This window comes from Lepus europaeus, chromosome 12, assembly GCF_033115175.1.
Source record: "Lepus europaeus isolate LE1 chromosome 12, mLepTim1.pri, whole genome shotgun sequence".
NCBI classification, from domain to species: domain Eukaryota; kingdom Metazoa; phylum Chordata; class Mammalia; order Lagomorpha; family Leporidae; genus Lepus; species Lepus europaeus.
In genome coordinates this window covers 41,561,625-41,576,812 of record NC_084838.1, presented here as the reverse complement: position 1 = coordinate 41,576,812, position 15,188 = coordinate 41,561,625, and the positions used below count along the sequence as shown (strand labels likewise).

The 15,188-nt window shown below is 47.1% G+C and overlaps 1 protein-coding gene across 1 annotated transcript; it reads right to left on the bottom strand.

Annotated features, from left to right (window-relative positions):
- Positions 1 to 6,363: 6,363 nt before the first annotated feature.
- Positions 6,364 to 9,590, bottom strand: LOC133770981 (protein SPATA31F3-like). The gene is given in 6 exon segments (XM_062206756.1): positions 6,364 to 6,428; positions 6,674 to 7,164; positions 8,186 to 8,246; positions 8,761 to 8,806; positions 9,445 to 9,468; positions 9,471 to 9,590. Coding segments are annotated over 6 exon segments (807 nt in total).
- Between the last annotated feature and the right edge of the window lie 5,598 nt (positions 9,591 to 15,188).

Genomic DNA, 15,188 nt, shown 5'->3' with positions numbered 1-15,188 from the left:
TCCACTGCACTCCCTGGCCACAGCAGAGAGCTGGCCTGGAAGAGGGGCAACCAGGACAGGATCGGTGCCCCGACCGGGACTAGAACCCGGTGTGCCGGCGCCGCTAGGCAGAGGATTAGCCTAGTAAGCCGCGGCGCCGGCTCTAAACTAAAAATTAGAGATCACTTATTGTAGGAGAAAGTGGAAACTGGAGACATCTAAATCTCTGCCCTGGACCAGCGCTGCGGTACAGTGGGTTAAGTAGCTGCTTGCGACAACAGCATCCCTATGGGTGTCGGTTCAAGTCCTGGCCACTCTGCTTCCAATTCAGCTCCTTGCTAATGCTTCTGGGAAGGCAACAGAGCATGGCCCAAGTGTTTTTGGTTCCTGCCACCCATATGGGAGACCAGGATGAAGTTTCCAGCTTCTGGCTTTGGCTTGGCCCAGTCCTAGCTATTGGGGTCATTTAGGGAGTGAAGCAGCAGATGGAAGAAGAAAGAAAGAAAGAGAGAAAGAGAGAGAGAGAGAGAGAGAGAGAGAGAAAGGAAGGAAGGAAGGAAGGAAGGAAAGAAGGAAGGAAGGAAGGAAAGAAGGAAAGAAAGAAAGAAAGAAAATCAATTTTAAAAAGAAAAAAAAATTCTTCCCCAGGTTTTTCACATCGTAAGTAGGACAACAGAGGCAGTCCGTGTCTGGCAGTAAAACTGTTGGTTGTGTGACCGCCGTGTTCCTTGCTTCGTGGAAGAAAGGAGACTGGGAGTGAGGTGGATATGCAGAGAAGACACAGGGAGATGGATTCGGGGCAGTGTTTGCATTCCTGAAGCCCACCTGCCCTTGACCTTCCCAAAATTCCATGGGTAACTTGACATCCTGCCTCCAGATTTTTGACATTGCCCAATGTCTTTAGAATTAGGTTTCTGGTACTTTCAAACAAGAGTCCTGAGTAGCACATGGAGGGCTTCTCAGAAGAGGTGATCTTCAAGTGTGCCTTGAAGGATGCGTAGAAATCATTGACTCAGTGGGCAACATGTGGAAGAATTCTATCGCTGAGGCTGAAGGATCAGTTATGGGGCCCACACGTGCCCACTTGCTCCCCCTGCAGTAGGTCTGCCCATGTCCCTGGAAAATGGGCATCCGAGGAGAGGCGATCACTCCCTGCTCCCAGGCAGGGCTACCCGTGGAGGAGCAGGTCTGTGTGGGCAGGGCCTGTGTATACAGTCACAGGCCCTAATTGCTGTCCCCACTGACCAGCAGGCCATACCTGTGGCCTCTTTTTTGTCAACCTTTAAATAAGAATAATGTCTATTAATGATGTGAACTCCATTGCTGACAGAGCTTCTGTAGCCCAGTGCAGTCATGGAAATTTCAATATTGATATATGCATTAAACATCCATTCGTTCTCCAAACGTTTCCTGAGGACTTACTATATGCCAGCCAACAAGCTTGAAACACCGCCATTAACAAGACACAGAAGCTCCTTAACCTGGGGAACTCAGTCTACTGTTGAAGGCAAATGCTAATCAGATAAACCCTTGAGATAAGCAGGAGAGGAGCTGTCCAAGCTGAGGCAGCAACATGTGCCCCCAGGCAGGACAGGGCTCAGAGCATCTGAGGACCTGCAGCAAGACAGCAGTGGCGACAGTAGCACAGTAGTGAGCAAACAGGAGAGGCATGGAGATGAAATGGGAGAAGGCATGAGCTAAGGACTTTCACCTTCACCCCAAGACAAATGAGGGGCCTTGGCGGTTCCTAAGGAAGGGACTGACTCACACTTTATGATCGCTCCGACTGCTCCACAGAGAACGAACTGGAGGGGATGAGAGGAGGGAAAGAGAGCAACAAGGAGATAAATGGAGCGCGAAAGAGGAGCTGAGAGAATGAAATGTGCAACCCCACTTTGGTTCAGAGGAAGCACAGTACAGGTTATGGGAGGATTAGATAATTATTTGGGGCCAACATTGTGATGCAGTAGTTTAAGCTGCCATCTGTGACACGGGCACCCCATACGTGTACCAGTTCAGGTGCCAGCTGCTCTATTTCTGATCCAGTTCCCTGCTAATATGCCTGGAAAAACAGCAGGAGATGGCTTGAGTCACCCTAACAGGGGAAACTTGGATGGAGTTCTAGGTTCCTGGCTTCAGCAGGCTCCTGGCTTCAGCCTGGCCCAGCCCTGGTCACTGAAGCCATTTGGGAAGTAAACCAGAGTATGGAAGCGCTCTCTCTCTCCTTCTATGTGTAACTGCCTTTCAAATAAAATATACCTCTTTTAAAAAATGGCTAATATATGAAGAACTAGACCATGTCTAGCAAACAGAAATTTCTCATTAAATACCATAGCCCAAAGCCACACACACACATAAAGATAATTAGGGGCCAAAGTTGTGGCACAGTGAGCTAAGCTGCTGCCTGCTATGTTGGATCCCATATCAGAGTGACAGTTTGAGCCCTGGGTATTCTACTTCTGATCCAGCTTCCTGCTGGTATGGGTAGGAAAGCAGTGGAAGGCGTCCCAAATCCTTGGGCAGGCTCCTAGCCTTGGCCTGGACCAGCCCTGGCTCCTGCAGCCATTTGGGGAGTGAACCAGCAGTTGGAAGATCTGTCTCTCCCTTTCTCTATTATTTTGACTTTATTAAAAAAAAAAGATTTATTTATTTGTAAGGCAGAGTTACAGAGAGAGATCAATCTTCCATCCACTGGTTCACTTCCCAAATGAGCACAACATTCAGGGCTTTGCCCAGCTGAAGCCAGGGGCCAGGAGCTTTTTCCAGGTCTCCCATGTGGGGTGCAGGGGCCCAAGCACTTGGGCCATCTTCTACTGCTTTCCCAGGCAATTAGCATGGAGCTGGATTGGAAGTGGAGCAGCCAGGACTTGAACGAGCACTCATAGGAGATGCCAGTGCCACAGGCAGTGGCTTTACCTGCTATGCCACAATGCTAGCCCCTTTGACTTTCAAATAAAATAATACATCTTTTTAAAAAGATAGAATTAGTGGGGGCTGGTACTGTGGCATAGCAGGTAAAGCCAGCACCTGCAGTGCCAGCATCCCATATGGGCATCAGTTCGAGCCCCAGCTGCTCCACTTCTGATCCAGCTCTCTACTACGACCTGGCAAAGCAGTGAAAGATAGCCCAAGTCCTTGGGTCCCTGCTCCCATGTAGGAGACGAGAAGAAGCTCCTGGCTCCTGGCTTCAGATTGGCACAGCTCTGGCCATTGTAGCCAACTAGGGAGTGAACCAGTGGATGGAAGACCTCCCTCTCTCTCTCTCTGCCTCTCCTCCTCTCTCTGTGTAACTCTGACTTTCAAATAAATAAATAAATCTTTTAAAAAATAAAAAAAGATGGAATTAGTGAACTGCTCTTACTAAATTTACAGGTGGGCTGGACTGGGCCCCGAGCCTAGCCCACTTGTCTACCTCCACTCCCACTCTGCTCTGCTAGTGAGGTCTCACCCACCCAGCCCTACAGGCCTGGGAATCCAGGGAATTCCTCTCTATTAAAGTGGGCCTCAGAGTGGCCAATGTGGGAGACCTGGTAGAGTTCCAGGCTCCTGGTTTCAGTCTGGCCCAGTCCCAGTCCCTGCAGCCATTTGGGGAGTGAACCAATGTATAAAAGATCTCTATCTGTCTCTCTTTCTCTCTCTGTCACTCAACCTTTTTAACAAACAGATAAATAAATCTAAAAATAAAGAAGAAAGGGGGAAAAAAGCTTCATGGCTGCCATCACATAGGATCCCAGCCCTGGCAAAATCCCTTGTGATTGAAATGACACCTCGTCAAAGTCTGTGACCCAGAATATTCATACAGGCCAGGTACTGCTCCAAGTGCGGGTGGTAGCACAGTGAACCAGGAAAATCTGGTCTGACGCTTGCTTCATGGAGCTATTTTCAGCAGCCCCCCCAAAGGGGGAGAAAGCTAAAGAAAAACTATATCAATCAGAATTTTTACTTGCATACCATTGAAATTCACTGGCTGATTTAGAGAGAGGAGAGAGCTTATAAAAAGATCCTGGGAAGATGCAGAAAAAGGGCAAGAATAAGGAAGCCGAGGCAGCCAAGCCCATTCCCAAAGCACGCAGAGAGCCCCCCAGGAGAGCAACCAGAAGGCAGGCCGAACGCCAGCACTGCCCCCGTGTCCAGACAAGTGGGGGCCCTGCCCTGCATCCTATGTTTTAGAGGGCCCCGCCCTGCCCCCGCTCCAATCATATCTTGGGACCCACCACAGGGTCCACAGGGCCATGGTGGCATGCTCACCCAGAGCTCATGCTTCGTCTTCCAGACCCCCTTTGAGGAACTGAAAAAGAATTCCCTCCCAATGGCAGCTTGCAGTGTCCACCTGAGCCTCTTTCTCAGCTCTGTCCCTCTCAGGATGGGCCATGGCACCAATGGATCTGCTACTAGGTCCAGAGATGGTGGCCAAGAACATGGAAGGAACTTGCATGCATACCAGGCATGGGAGACCCTTCATGGCGCAGGACAGGCTTGAGGGAAGGAAGAGGACAGGGACAAGTAGGGAGTTGGAGGCTGGCTCTCCCCTTGACCACCTCATTATATCATGAAACTCCACAGAGCTCAAGACATCTAAAAAAAAATTTTTTTCAAGATTCACCTACTATTTGAAAGGCAAAGTTACAGAGATGTAGAGGCAGAAAGAAAGAGAGAAAAAGAGAGATCCTCCATTCGCTGGCTCACTCCCCAAATGGTCACAACAACTGGAGCCACGCCGATCCAAAGGCAGGATCCAAAGACCTGAGCCATCCTCCACCACCTTCCCAGGCCACAGCAGAGAGCCGGACTGGAAGTGGAGCAGTCGGGACCCATACCGGCACCCACATGGGATGCCGGCATTGCAGGCGGCTGGCCCCATCTACCATGCCACAGTGCCAGCCCCAAGACTTCTAAATTTGAACCTGTCTTCCAGTTAATTTGAAAGTATGCTTTTGGGGCCAGTGCTGTGGCGCAGCAGGTTAACACCCTGGCCTGAAGCACCGGCATCCCATATGGACGCCGGTTCGAGACCCGGCTGCTCCACTTCCAATCCAGCTCTCTGCTATGGCCTGGGAACGCAGCAGAAGATGGCCCAAGTCCTTGGGCCCCCACACCCGTGTGGGAGACCCAGAGGAAGCTCCTGGCTCCTGGCTTCAGATTGGCGCAGCTCCAGCCATTGCAGTCAATTGGGGGAATGAACCAGCAGATGGAAGACCTCTCCCTCTCTCTGACTCTCCTATCTCTGTGTAACTCTGACTTTCAAATAAATAAATAAATCTAAAACAAACAAACAAAAAATATCATGAAGGAAAACAAACAAAAACCAAAAACTGTTCCATGACTGTTAAGACAGGGGCCGTCCAAGTCATCCCTTCTCGAAGTGTCAGTTTCACTTCTACTGATATCATTTGAGGTGCTTTATTAGTTCTCACAGATCAGGGAGAACATACAGTATTTACTCCTTTGGGACTGTCTTATTTCACTAAGTATGACGTTTTCCAGATTCATCCATTTTGTTGCAAATGTCCAGATTTCATTTTTTACGGCTGTGTAGTATTCCATAGTGTACATATCCCATAATTTCTTTATCCAGTCTTCAGTTGATGGGCATTTAGATTGATTCCATGTATTAGCTATTGTGAATTGAGCTGCACTCATTTGTTTTTTAAGATTTTTTATTTGAAAAGCAAAGTTAACAGGGTCAGGGTCAGGGGAAGATTGATAGAGATAGAAATAGAGAGAGAGAGAGAGAGATAAAGAGAGAGAGACAGAGAGAGAGACAGAGACAGAGAGAGATGTCTTCCATCCACAGGCTCATTTCCCCAAATGACCACAATGGCTAGGGCTGGGCCAGGCCAAAGCCAGGAGCTAGTAACTCCATCCAAGTCTCCCACATGGGTGGCAGGGGCCCAAGTACTTGGGCCATCTTCTGCTGCTTTCCAAGGTGCATTAGCATGGAGCTGGATCAGAAGTAGAGCAGCCAGAACTGGAACTGGCATTCATATGGCATGCCGGTGTTGCAGGCAGCAGCTTAACCTGCTGTGCTATAACACGGAATTCATTTAACCATATTTACTTCCTGAAGACCCTGTACCCATATAAAGTCACCCTGGAGGTTCGTGCTTCAATGCATGAGTTTTGGGAAGATGCATTTCAGTCCATAGCAACACCCAATTCTAAATCCAAGACCTCAAGGTGACACACATTCTTCCTCCAGCCTTGATATAATCTTGTCTCTATTCTGCAACACCTGGCAAGCACCACCAGTGCACCCTGATTGGTCAGGATAACAAATAACACCCAGATCTGAGAAGCTTCATGCAACAAAATTCTATTCTGCATGTATGCCAAGCCTGCTGTGGGTCTAGAGGAGTTTAGCACAGCTGTATTCCATGTGGCGGTTCAACATTCCAAGCTGCTTTGATCTTTGGCATGCTCCTTCATCTCCACCCATGCTTCCATGATCACTTCAGTCAGGGAAGACAGCAACAAGACTCCTCCACACGCCTCGGGAGCCCCCACCTCTGCAAATGCATCCATTTCTTCACATGGACCTCAAGAAGCCTCAGTATTTTAGGACTAAGAAATGGCAAGTGGACAGTGAGGACTGCATCCATATGAAAGGCCATGGGATGTGTCAAACTGGTGGCCTCTGGGTTTAGGGACAGCAAAGAGACCTGGGACTTCAAATGCTGGTATTCTTCTTCCTCACGGACAAGGTTGGAGAAGTGCCCCGTCGTCTCTTGCAGCTGCTCTGGCACGCTGGGCTCCTCAAGCCCCGAAGAGGCCATGGCCTCTGAAGCCAAGATCATCGCTGGCACTTGACATTCCTGCTCTAGCTGGAGGTAGTCAAAGTCAGCCCAGTATTCTCGGATGCTGACTGCACTTGCTGATCGGACCGCCGACTGGGTTAAGAATTCTGACTCTGTGACTTGTACCACTGCTGGGATTACAGGTCCCAGTGAAAGCTCTCCAGAGTGCTCCGTGTGACGCTCCAGACTGTGTCCCAAGGACACACTGGATGTGGACACGATCTCCAGACAAGAGGAGTCCTGAGGTGGCCTTGGTGGAGAGGGGGAGACCTGGACGTGCTCACCCTCCAGCAGCTGGAGAATCTCCAGAGCCGCGGAATTGCAGACATGGCAGGAGCGATCCGTGCACAGGAGCCGCCGCACACCCTCCTCCTCGGGAAGCCAGCCCTGGCTGGGGAGGGAAACACAGACTACCACGTCTGCCTCCTTGGAGGAGTGAGGCTGGGGATTGGCACTGCCCTCCCCTGGTCTTGCAAGTGACCTACACCCTCTGGCTGTCTGCCCTGCTGTGTGTCGTCCTAAGAAAATGCCATTTGGCAAAGTGTAACGGGCTGGGTTGAGGGTCAGGGGTTTGTTAGGCAAGGTCTCAGACAAGCCATGGGAGGGAATGGTCCTCGGAGAGGACATGAAGTTTGGTTCACTTTTCTACTGACTTTGTTGAGAAGCTAAACTAGGAAAAAGGAATCAGGCAGAGGGAGGAGCCAAGCAGTAGGCGGGTAGGCCGGCACCAGAAATGCAGCCAGTGAAACCTGATCATGCTCATTTTAGGCAAAGAAAGCCTAAGCCTGGTTGCTATCAGGGCATCTGAACTGTGGGAAACAAGGGCCTCTGGGAACTCTGCATTCTGGGAGTATTTGGTGTTCTTGCTGCTAGACCCAGCATCTCTTGGGAACCAATCCTGTTCTCTACGGATCTTGAGGCCTACATAAGATGATAGACTCCTGTCTGAAGTCTGTCCTAGGAACTGGCTCCCTGAAGACAGAACCACAACAGGTAATGTCAGCCAGACCTACGTCCAGCCAGACTCAGGAGTCTTCCTTTGGAAGGGTGTGGTTATAAAGAGAATATGGCAATGATGATTTCTTAATATGCAAAACCCATTCTCTGGACTGAATGACTTGTCTCATGTCTGAGTGCAGCCCCTGTAGCATCCTTTATGAATTAGCCCTAGACAAATCCCGAGTTCCAGAACTGCGTTTGCCATAGCACTGAGTGCAATTGGGTGACCCTTCCCTCCTGAGATATGTCAACTCTACTCTGCCCAGGCAACCTTCTCAGCTAGTGAACCAGCATGCACTGTGTGTGTCTCCCACCCAGCCATTATCCCTCTCCTCATCTCTGCCCCAGGCCAAGCCAAGATACCATCACAGGCCAGACTCCAAGTTGGGAGACCAAAAAGAGCAGGAGATCACCTTTTCATGACTGAGATCAGCTCCCACGGCTTCTCAGCTTCTTCCTGGGAAAGTCTCCTAGCTGAGGAACCAGGAAAGAGTTTTATGGACCATGGGAGAGTGTCAGGGTTATCCCAGAGGAAGCTGGAGACCTATGACTCAACCAGAGCAGACTGAAATACCCAACTATCAATGATCTCAGGTGTGTCTACATACAGTCTAATCACGGCTTGTTCTCGTGGGCCTTTGCCCTGTGAATGAGGTGAGATCATTGGTATTGTGCCCATTTTATGGAGAACAAGACTGAGAGATGGTGTGACTTCTACAAGATTGTAAAACTAGCAAATCAAACAGTTAAGGGCATCTGGTTCCCAGGGGAAAAACAGAGAATTGGGGAACATTGTTATTTCCAACCCATGGAAATAACATTGTTATTTCCAACCCATGGAAGTCCTCTGTGGAAGTTGTCAGTCTGGTAAGTGGGAGCCTTCAGTGGTTAGAGCACTGACTCCTGGCACCAGGTGTCATGAAGGGACAGGAACTGTGGCTACTTCACCCACAGTGGAAGGGAGTCAGAGGAGAGAGCAAGACTTTACCTCTTGATGCTGCATCTCTGGCCCTCTGCCTGACTTTTCGGTGACGCTTAAAGACAAAAGCATTAGAATGTGAAGCTGGGGAACCATTTCTGTTTTCATGTCCTAGATGAGACAACAGTCCTATAATCACTTCCCACTCCCTTTCTATATCTCTCTCTGTATTTTATACCCTGTTCTACATTTCCTTTCCCTATACTCCACCTTCTTTACCTTCACTTTTCCCTCCTCTGCATATTTCTGATGTCCTCTTGGCTCTCTATTCTACATACTTCCTGTCCCTATTGCCATGACAAGCTCTGTAGGGAGTTTAGGATGACCCAGGAGGAAAAGTGGAGCCAATTAACAGGTGAATGATTCTAACAGCAAGAGAACTTCTGCTACGAAGTCTACCGGCCAGAAAAAGCATCCGCAGTGGGATCCTGTTAAGATCCAGTGAGGTAGACCTCATAGCATCTAGCCGTTAACGGAAACCAAGTGGAAGGGTTCTCCACTTTTCTATTAGAATGTGTTGCAGGGAGGGCAGCCTGGCCAGGAATTAGGGACTCTGAGAAGAAAATTCCAAAGGTAACTGATCATATGGTATAAAAATAGGGGTGAAGGTGGGAGTAATAAGGAGACACCCTGAGAACGTCAAGCTTCTTAACCGAGGCTTGCATTAGTTCCGCAGGGTCAGTGGTCCCCTACCTGGCAGCAGCTCCTTTTAGATTTTCCAATGTCAGTCCATGTTGACTCCTTTTCACTTGCCAGAGAAGTAGGATAAGGATGAAGATGGAGCCGTAGGTATACAAGGGATATCCAACATCCCACAGAACAAAAGTAGGGCTCAACATGGTCTCAGCCTCATTGGCATGAGGAGACCAGGCACCCCCCTATCTAAGCATTCAGGATCCTTGTGCTTAATGATTCCCAAGGCCAGGTCTTGGTCTTGTCATGTCCGCCTCACAGAGGGCGGAACCAGGCTCCCAGACTGCATCACAAAGCCCTCCTGCCTTGTAAGGCTGTGTCATAGGGAAGCTCATGTGGTGATTCGGTCTGTAGTTGCGGGTGTCTGGTTGTCTGGAAGGGTTACAGAGCGTGGAGTGAAGGTGCCGCCCCCACAGGCAGTGCCTGTTTCCCACCTTCTCTTCACCCTGCACCCCCTCCATCAGCCTGATGGCTCGGTTCTCTCCTTTTCAGCAATGGTTACCTGTCCTCAGGAGACTGAGTGCTTTAGCACCTTTGTGAGAAAGAGTGTCTGGGACAGAGGAACCCCCATCAACACTCCCTCCTGTTCTGGAAATATTCCAGAGTAGCACACAGCGGTTGGGGAGGGCAGGTCTGGTAGCGACTTGCGTATAGAAAGCTTTGATGTTTCTGGCAGTGAGTAATCAGAAAACATTAGTTCAAGAAGAGGGGACAGAGCTGATGTGGCAGGAAAAGGCCAAGGCCACTGTATCTACCCTGTGTGACCTTATGGGTGGAAAGAGCTTGTAAATGTTGCCTTCCATGGAAGAATAGTCCATGTGGTCCACTGCTGGTACTCTGTCCAAGGCTTGGTTTTCCAGAGCTGATACTACCCACGTATAGCATTCTGTCTGCTTGGGGAGATGAATGCCTGCCGAGATGGATTAGTGGCTACTTCCAACCATACCTCAAAAACTAGCTGCTGTTTTTGATTGTATGTGTGCTGTTTGCCTGAGGAATTTTCATATATCTTTTTTTTTTTTTAAATCTGAATTTTGGAAACAGTTAGGTAGGACAGATGTCTTCCAATTTAGCCCCAGGTCCCATCGCTTATATGTGCTGGCTATTGATTTAGATATGTATGTTGCTGCTTGGCTGCTGTGGATATTGTGATAAGCCTCCACTACCCCCAGAATTTCTCAATATTCTCTACCCCCAGGATTTCTCAATGTCCTTGAGAGAGTTTCACCCTGATGATAGTGGTCTCTGGCCAAGAAATCCAAGGGGCAAAATGTCTTCAAAGGCTATCTGGTCTTCCTTTAACTTTCAGTCTACCCAGCAAGTGGGTGAGTACTTCTATGAGCCAACAGTGTCAGTGGAACAGAGACATCTGAGCTATGTTGCCTTCTTGCTCTCAAGATATTTAAAAGACATGGTGGGCATTTGACATGGTTGTTAAGTCACCGCTTGGGACACCCACATGCCATATTGGAGTGCCTGGGTTTGGCTTCTGACCAGCTTCCTTTTCATGTACAACATGGGAGTCTGCAGGTCATGGCTCAAGTACTTGGGTCCCTGCCACCTATTTGGGATACCCAGATTGAGTTTCGGGCTCCTGACTTCAGCCTGGCCCAGCTCTTGCTGTTGCAGGCATTTGGGAAGTGGACCAGTGGATAGGATGAAAATAGATAAATAAAAGTCTTGAAAGGGAAAACGAATGGAACAAAAAAAATGCCTTAAGAAGGACACTTCAAAATCTAGTTTTGAGGTGGGTGTTGTGGCCACCATATGGGAGTGCCAGTTCAAGTACCTGGCTACTCCACTTCTAATCCATCTCCTGGCTAATGGGCCTGGGAAATATTTGATGATGGTTCAAGTACTTGAATCACTGCCATTTATGTGGGAGATCCAGATGGAGTTCCTGGTTCCTAGCTTTGGCCTTGTCCAGCCCCAGCTGTTGTGGCCATTTGGGGAGTGAACCAGTAAATGGAAGATGTATTTCTCTCCCTTTCTCCCTCCCTCCCTTCTTCCTCTCCCCCTCTGTCACTCTGCCTATCAAATAAATAAATAAGTAAATAAATAAATAAATAAATCTTTAAAAAATTAGTTTCAAAATATGACTAATTCATCTAAAACAAGAGCCAACAATTTAAGAGAAATTGAATTACATATTCTTTTGTGAGGCTCTGGTTACAAAAATCCCCTTTCAGAGGGTCAAGTTCATCAGAGAGGGTTTGTAGGTAGTTGGAACTGGGTCTAAAAGAGCAGACTGTTGGGGAAAGGACTGGTCCTGGTAAGAGATAAACTTAGTGATAAATAGAGAAACCAAGGATTGGGCATAGGCTTCATTTGGCAATAAGAAATCCAGGCTATCTCTTCTAGAGGTTCAGGTGGATGGACTGCAGAGGAACTGTGGGGGAATGCTGGAGAGCAGGAATGAGACCATTTGATGAAGGCCTCTATACTTATTTTATTTCAAACACTGATAATTATTTTTAAAGTAGGCATACATATGGTACAAATTCAAAAATCAGAAGAAGGTAGATAGTTTATCTCTTTCCCACCCTTGTCTTGCCACCTCTTAATTTTCTTCCTTTTATGTCTTTCAGAATTAATTTAGTCTAGAAAGTAGAGATAAATTGATGTATTTTATTCACAAATGGAAACATGAACTACATGATTTTCCCCTTTTCTCTTTCATTTAGTAATGGGAACATGTATTCTGTATCTTTACAGTCTTTTATTTTGGTAGAACCATAATGTAATTTATCTTCATTTCACATTCATGGATATTCACTGTAGAGTCTTCCATTACCTGGTAATGCTGGCATGAATCTCACATGTCTAGGTCCTTGTACACAGGCAGGAGGACACATGGAGGAGAAAGTCCCAAGCGCTGAAATGATGGATCAAAGTATGTGTGTATTTTACATCTTGATGTTGCTCAGTTGCCCATCAATTGTGCATATTTACACTCTTATCAAAACTATGAGGGGCTAGCACTGTGGCACAGCATGTTAAAGCCCTGGCCTGCAGCACTGGCATCTGATATGGGCGAAGGTTCGAGTCCCGGATGCTCCACTTCGGAGCCAGATCCCTGCTAAATGCCCCTGGGAAAGCAGCGGAGGATGGCCCAAGTCTCCCCTGCACCCTCGTGAGAGACCTGGAAGAAGCTCCTGGCTCCCGGCTTCGGATGGGCTCAACTCCGGCCATTGCAGCCATTTGGGGAGTGAACCAGTGGGTGGAAGATCTTTCTCTCTATGTCTCTACCTCTCTCTGTAACTCTATCTTTCAAATAAATAAAGTGAATTTTTAAAAAAAAGTTAAAGTGCCTCTCATCTTATATTTGTCAACTTGTATTATGAAATTTATGATCTTTGTCAATTTGATAAATGAAAAATCACATTATATTTATAAGTTTGTCTTAAGGTAGGCTAGTCATCTTTTGTTCTGTTTATTTGCTTTTCTGTAGTATCTGTACCTCTCCCTTGCTCACAGATTATTGTACAAAGCATCAATTATTGGGAAAAACTCACTTATTGCTTTACAAGTACTTTTCAATATTAAGAAAAATGAGTTATTTTTATATGATTGCAAATAGTTTTCTGTTGTCAGTTGATGTTTGTGATGAGTTTTTGTCACGCAAAAATTTTTGCATTTTGTATAGTTGAATTTGTTAGTTTTTTATTGCTTTTGTGCTTTAAATCACACTAACAATGGTTTATTTCCCCTCTCAGAAGTTATAAAAAAATGGGGGCCAGTGCTGTGGCATAGCGGGTTAATACCCTGGCCTGAAGTGCCGGCATCCCATATGGGCGCCGGTTCAAGACCTGGCTGCTCCATTTCCAATCCACCTCTCTGCTATGGCCTGAGAAAGCAGTGGAAGATGGCCCAAGTCCTTGGGACCCTGCACCTGCGTGGGAGACCCAGAGGAGGCTCCTGGCTCCTTCCTTCAGATCGCCACAGCTCTGGCCATTGCGGCCAATTGGGGAGTGAACCAGAGGTTGGAAGACACCTCTCTCTCTCTCTCTCTCTCTGTCTCTCTCTTTGCTTCTCCACTCTCTATGTAACTCTGACTTTCAAAAAAATAAATAAATCTTTAAAAAAAGAAGGTATAAAAAATGTCCCAATTCTTCAGGTACTCAGTGGACGGAAGATTTCTGTCTGTCTCTGCCTTTCAAATAAAATGAAAATAAGGCAATTGGATCTGGCTGAAGAGCCCATGAGAGTATTTTAGGCACGGAAAGCCAAGACACTCTGGCAAAAAAAAAAAAAAGAGGACCTAAATGAAAGATCTCTGTGCGTGAGATCCCAGTAGAAAGAACAGGCCATCAAAGAAGGAGGTACCTTTCTCTGAAGGGAGGAGAGAACTTCCACTTTGACTACGACCTTGTCTAAATAAGATCGAAGTCGGCAAACTCAAAAGGCTTCCATAGCCTTGGCAACTCATGACTAGAGCCTAGGGAGATTACTGACGCCATAAACAAGAGTGTCAAATTGTTAAGAAAAGAAACGAGTTTTATTCTTGCCAGGTTGCTGTCAGTGTGCAGCAGCTAGCGAGTTTCTGTAGCACAACCATTGTGCCTGTGGTGGAGAGTGGTTTCCAGAGGTTTTCTCAGTGCCTGCTCCACCCTCAGCACGTTCCCCTGGTGCCTGTGCCTTCCTCCATGCTCTTGATGCTACTTCAGCAATGGACTGCTGCTGTTACGCAATGCTAGCTGTTGTTGTTGTTGGGAGTGTGTGTGAGGGGTGTTCTCAGTTTTTCTGATTCAGCATCAGGTTTTTTGTTTTTGTTTTTAATTTATTTGAAAGGTAGAGACACAGACAGATCTTCCTTCCACTTCGCACTCTCCAGATGCCTGCAACACTAGGGCTGTACCAGGCATCCAAATCTCAGTCCAGGTCTCCTGTGTTGGTGGCAGGGACCTAAGAACTTGAGCCATCATTGTGTTGCCTTCCCAGGATAAACGTTGACAGGAAGCTGGAAACCGAAATGGAGTTGTGGGGAACGCAAACCCAGGCACTCTTCTGTCAGGTGCTGGCGTCCCAAGTGGGTGTCTTAACTGCTGTGCCCAACACCTGCCCTTCCTAACTAGATTGATTCAGTCTGCCATGCTAAAGGCCTAACAAAGGAAAGGGGTGTCATTTCTAGGCATTAGAATATTTAACTCTGTATTTACTAACCTAATAGTGGTGCCTGTCTTATCTTTCAATAAAATATATTGCAAGGCATGTAAAGAGCAAGAAAAAACACGCTAGTAAGCAATGAACAGAATCAGACTCAGATGTGATACATGTATATGTATATATATATGAACTATTTATAATACAGGAAGTTTAAAGGAGCTATAACATAATATTAAACAGTATAATATATATGCAATTGACATCCAGGAGACAAAGAGAGTGGACAATAGAAATATTGGAAGGAAAAAATGGCCGAATTTCAAAATTAATGACAGCTCCCAAACCAAGACAGGAAGCTCAGGGAATACTGAGCAATGTGAACAGCTAAAAAGACATCTAGACTTTTCATATTTGAAATGCTCAGAACCAAAGGCAAAGAGAAGATCCTGCAGGCAGCTTGAGAACAAAAGGTAACATACATAAAGAGGAACAAAGAGAAGGTTTGCAGCAGACGTCTCACTGAAACCTTTGTGAGCAGGTGGACACTGGGGTAACATCTTTAAAACGTGGGAAGAAAAAACAAGTCAGCTTGACATTTTACACCAAGAGTAAGATACATTGCAACGATGAAAGGGAAA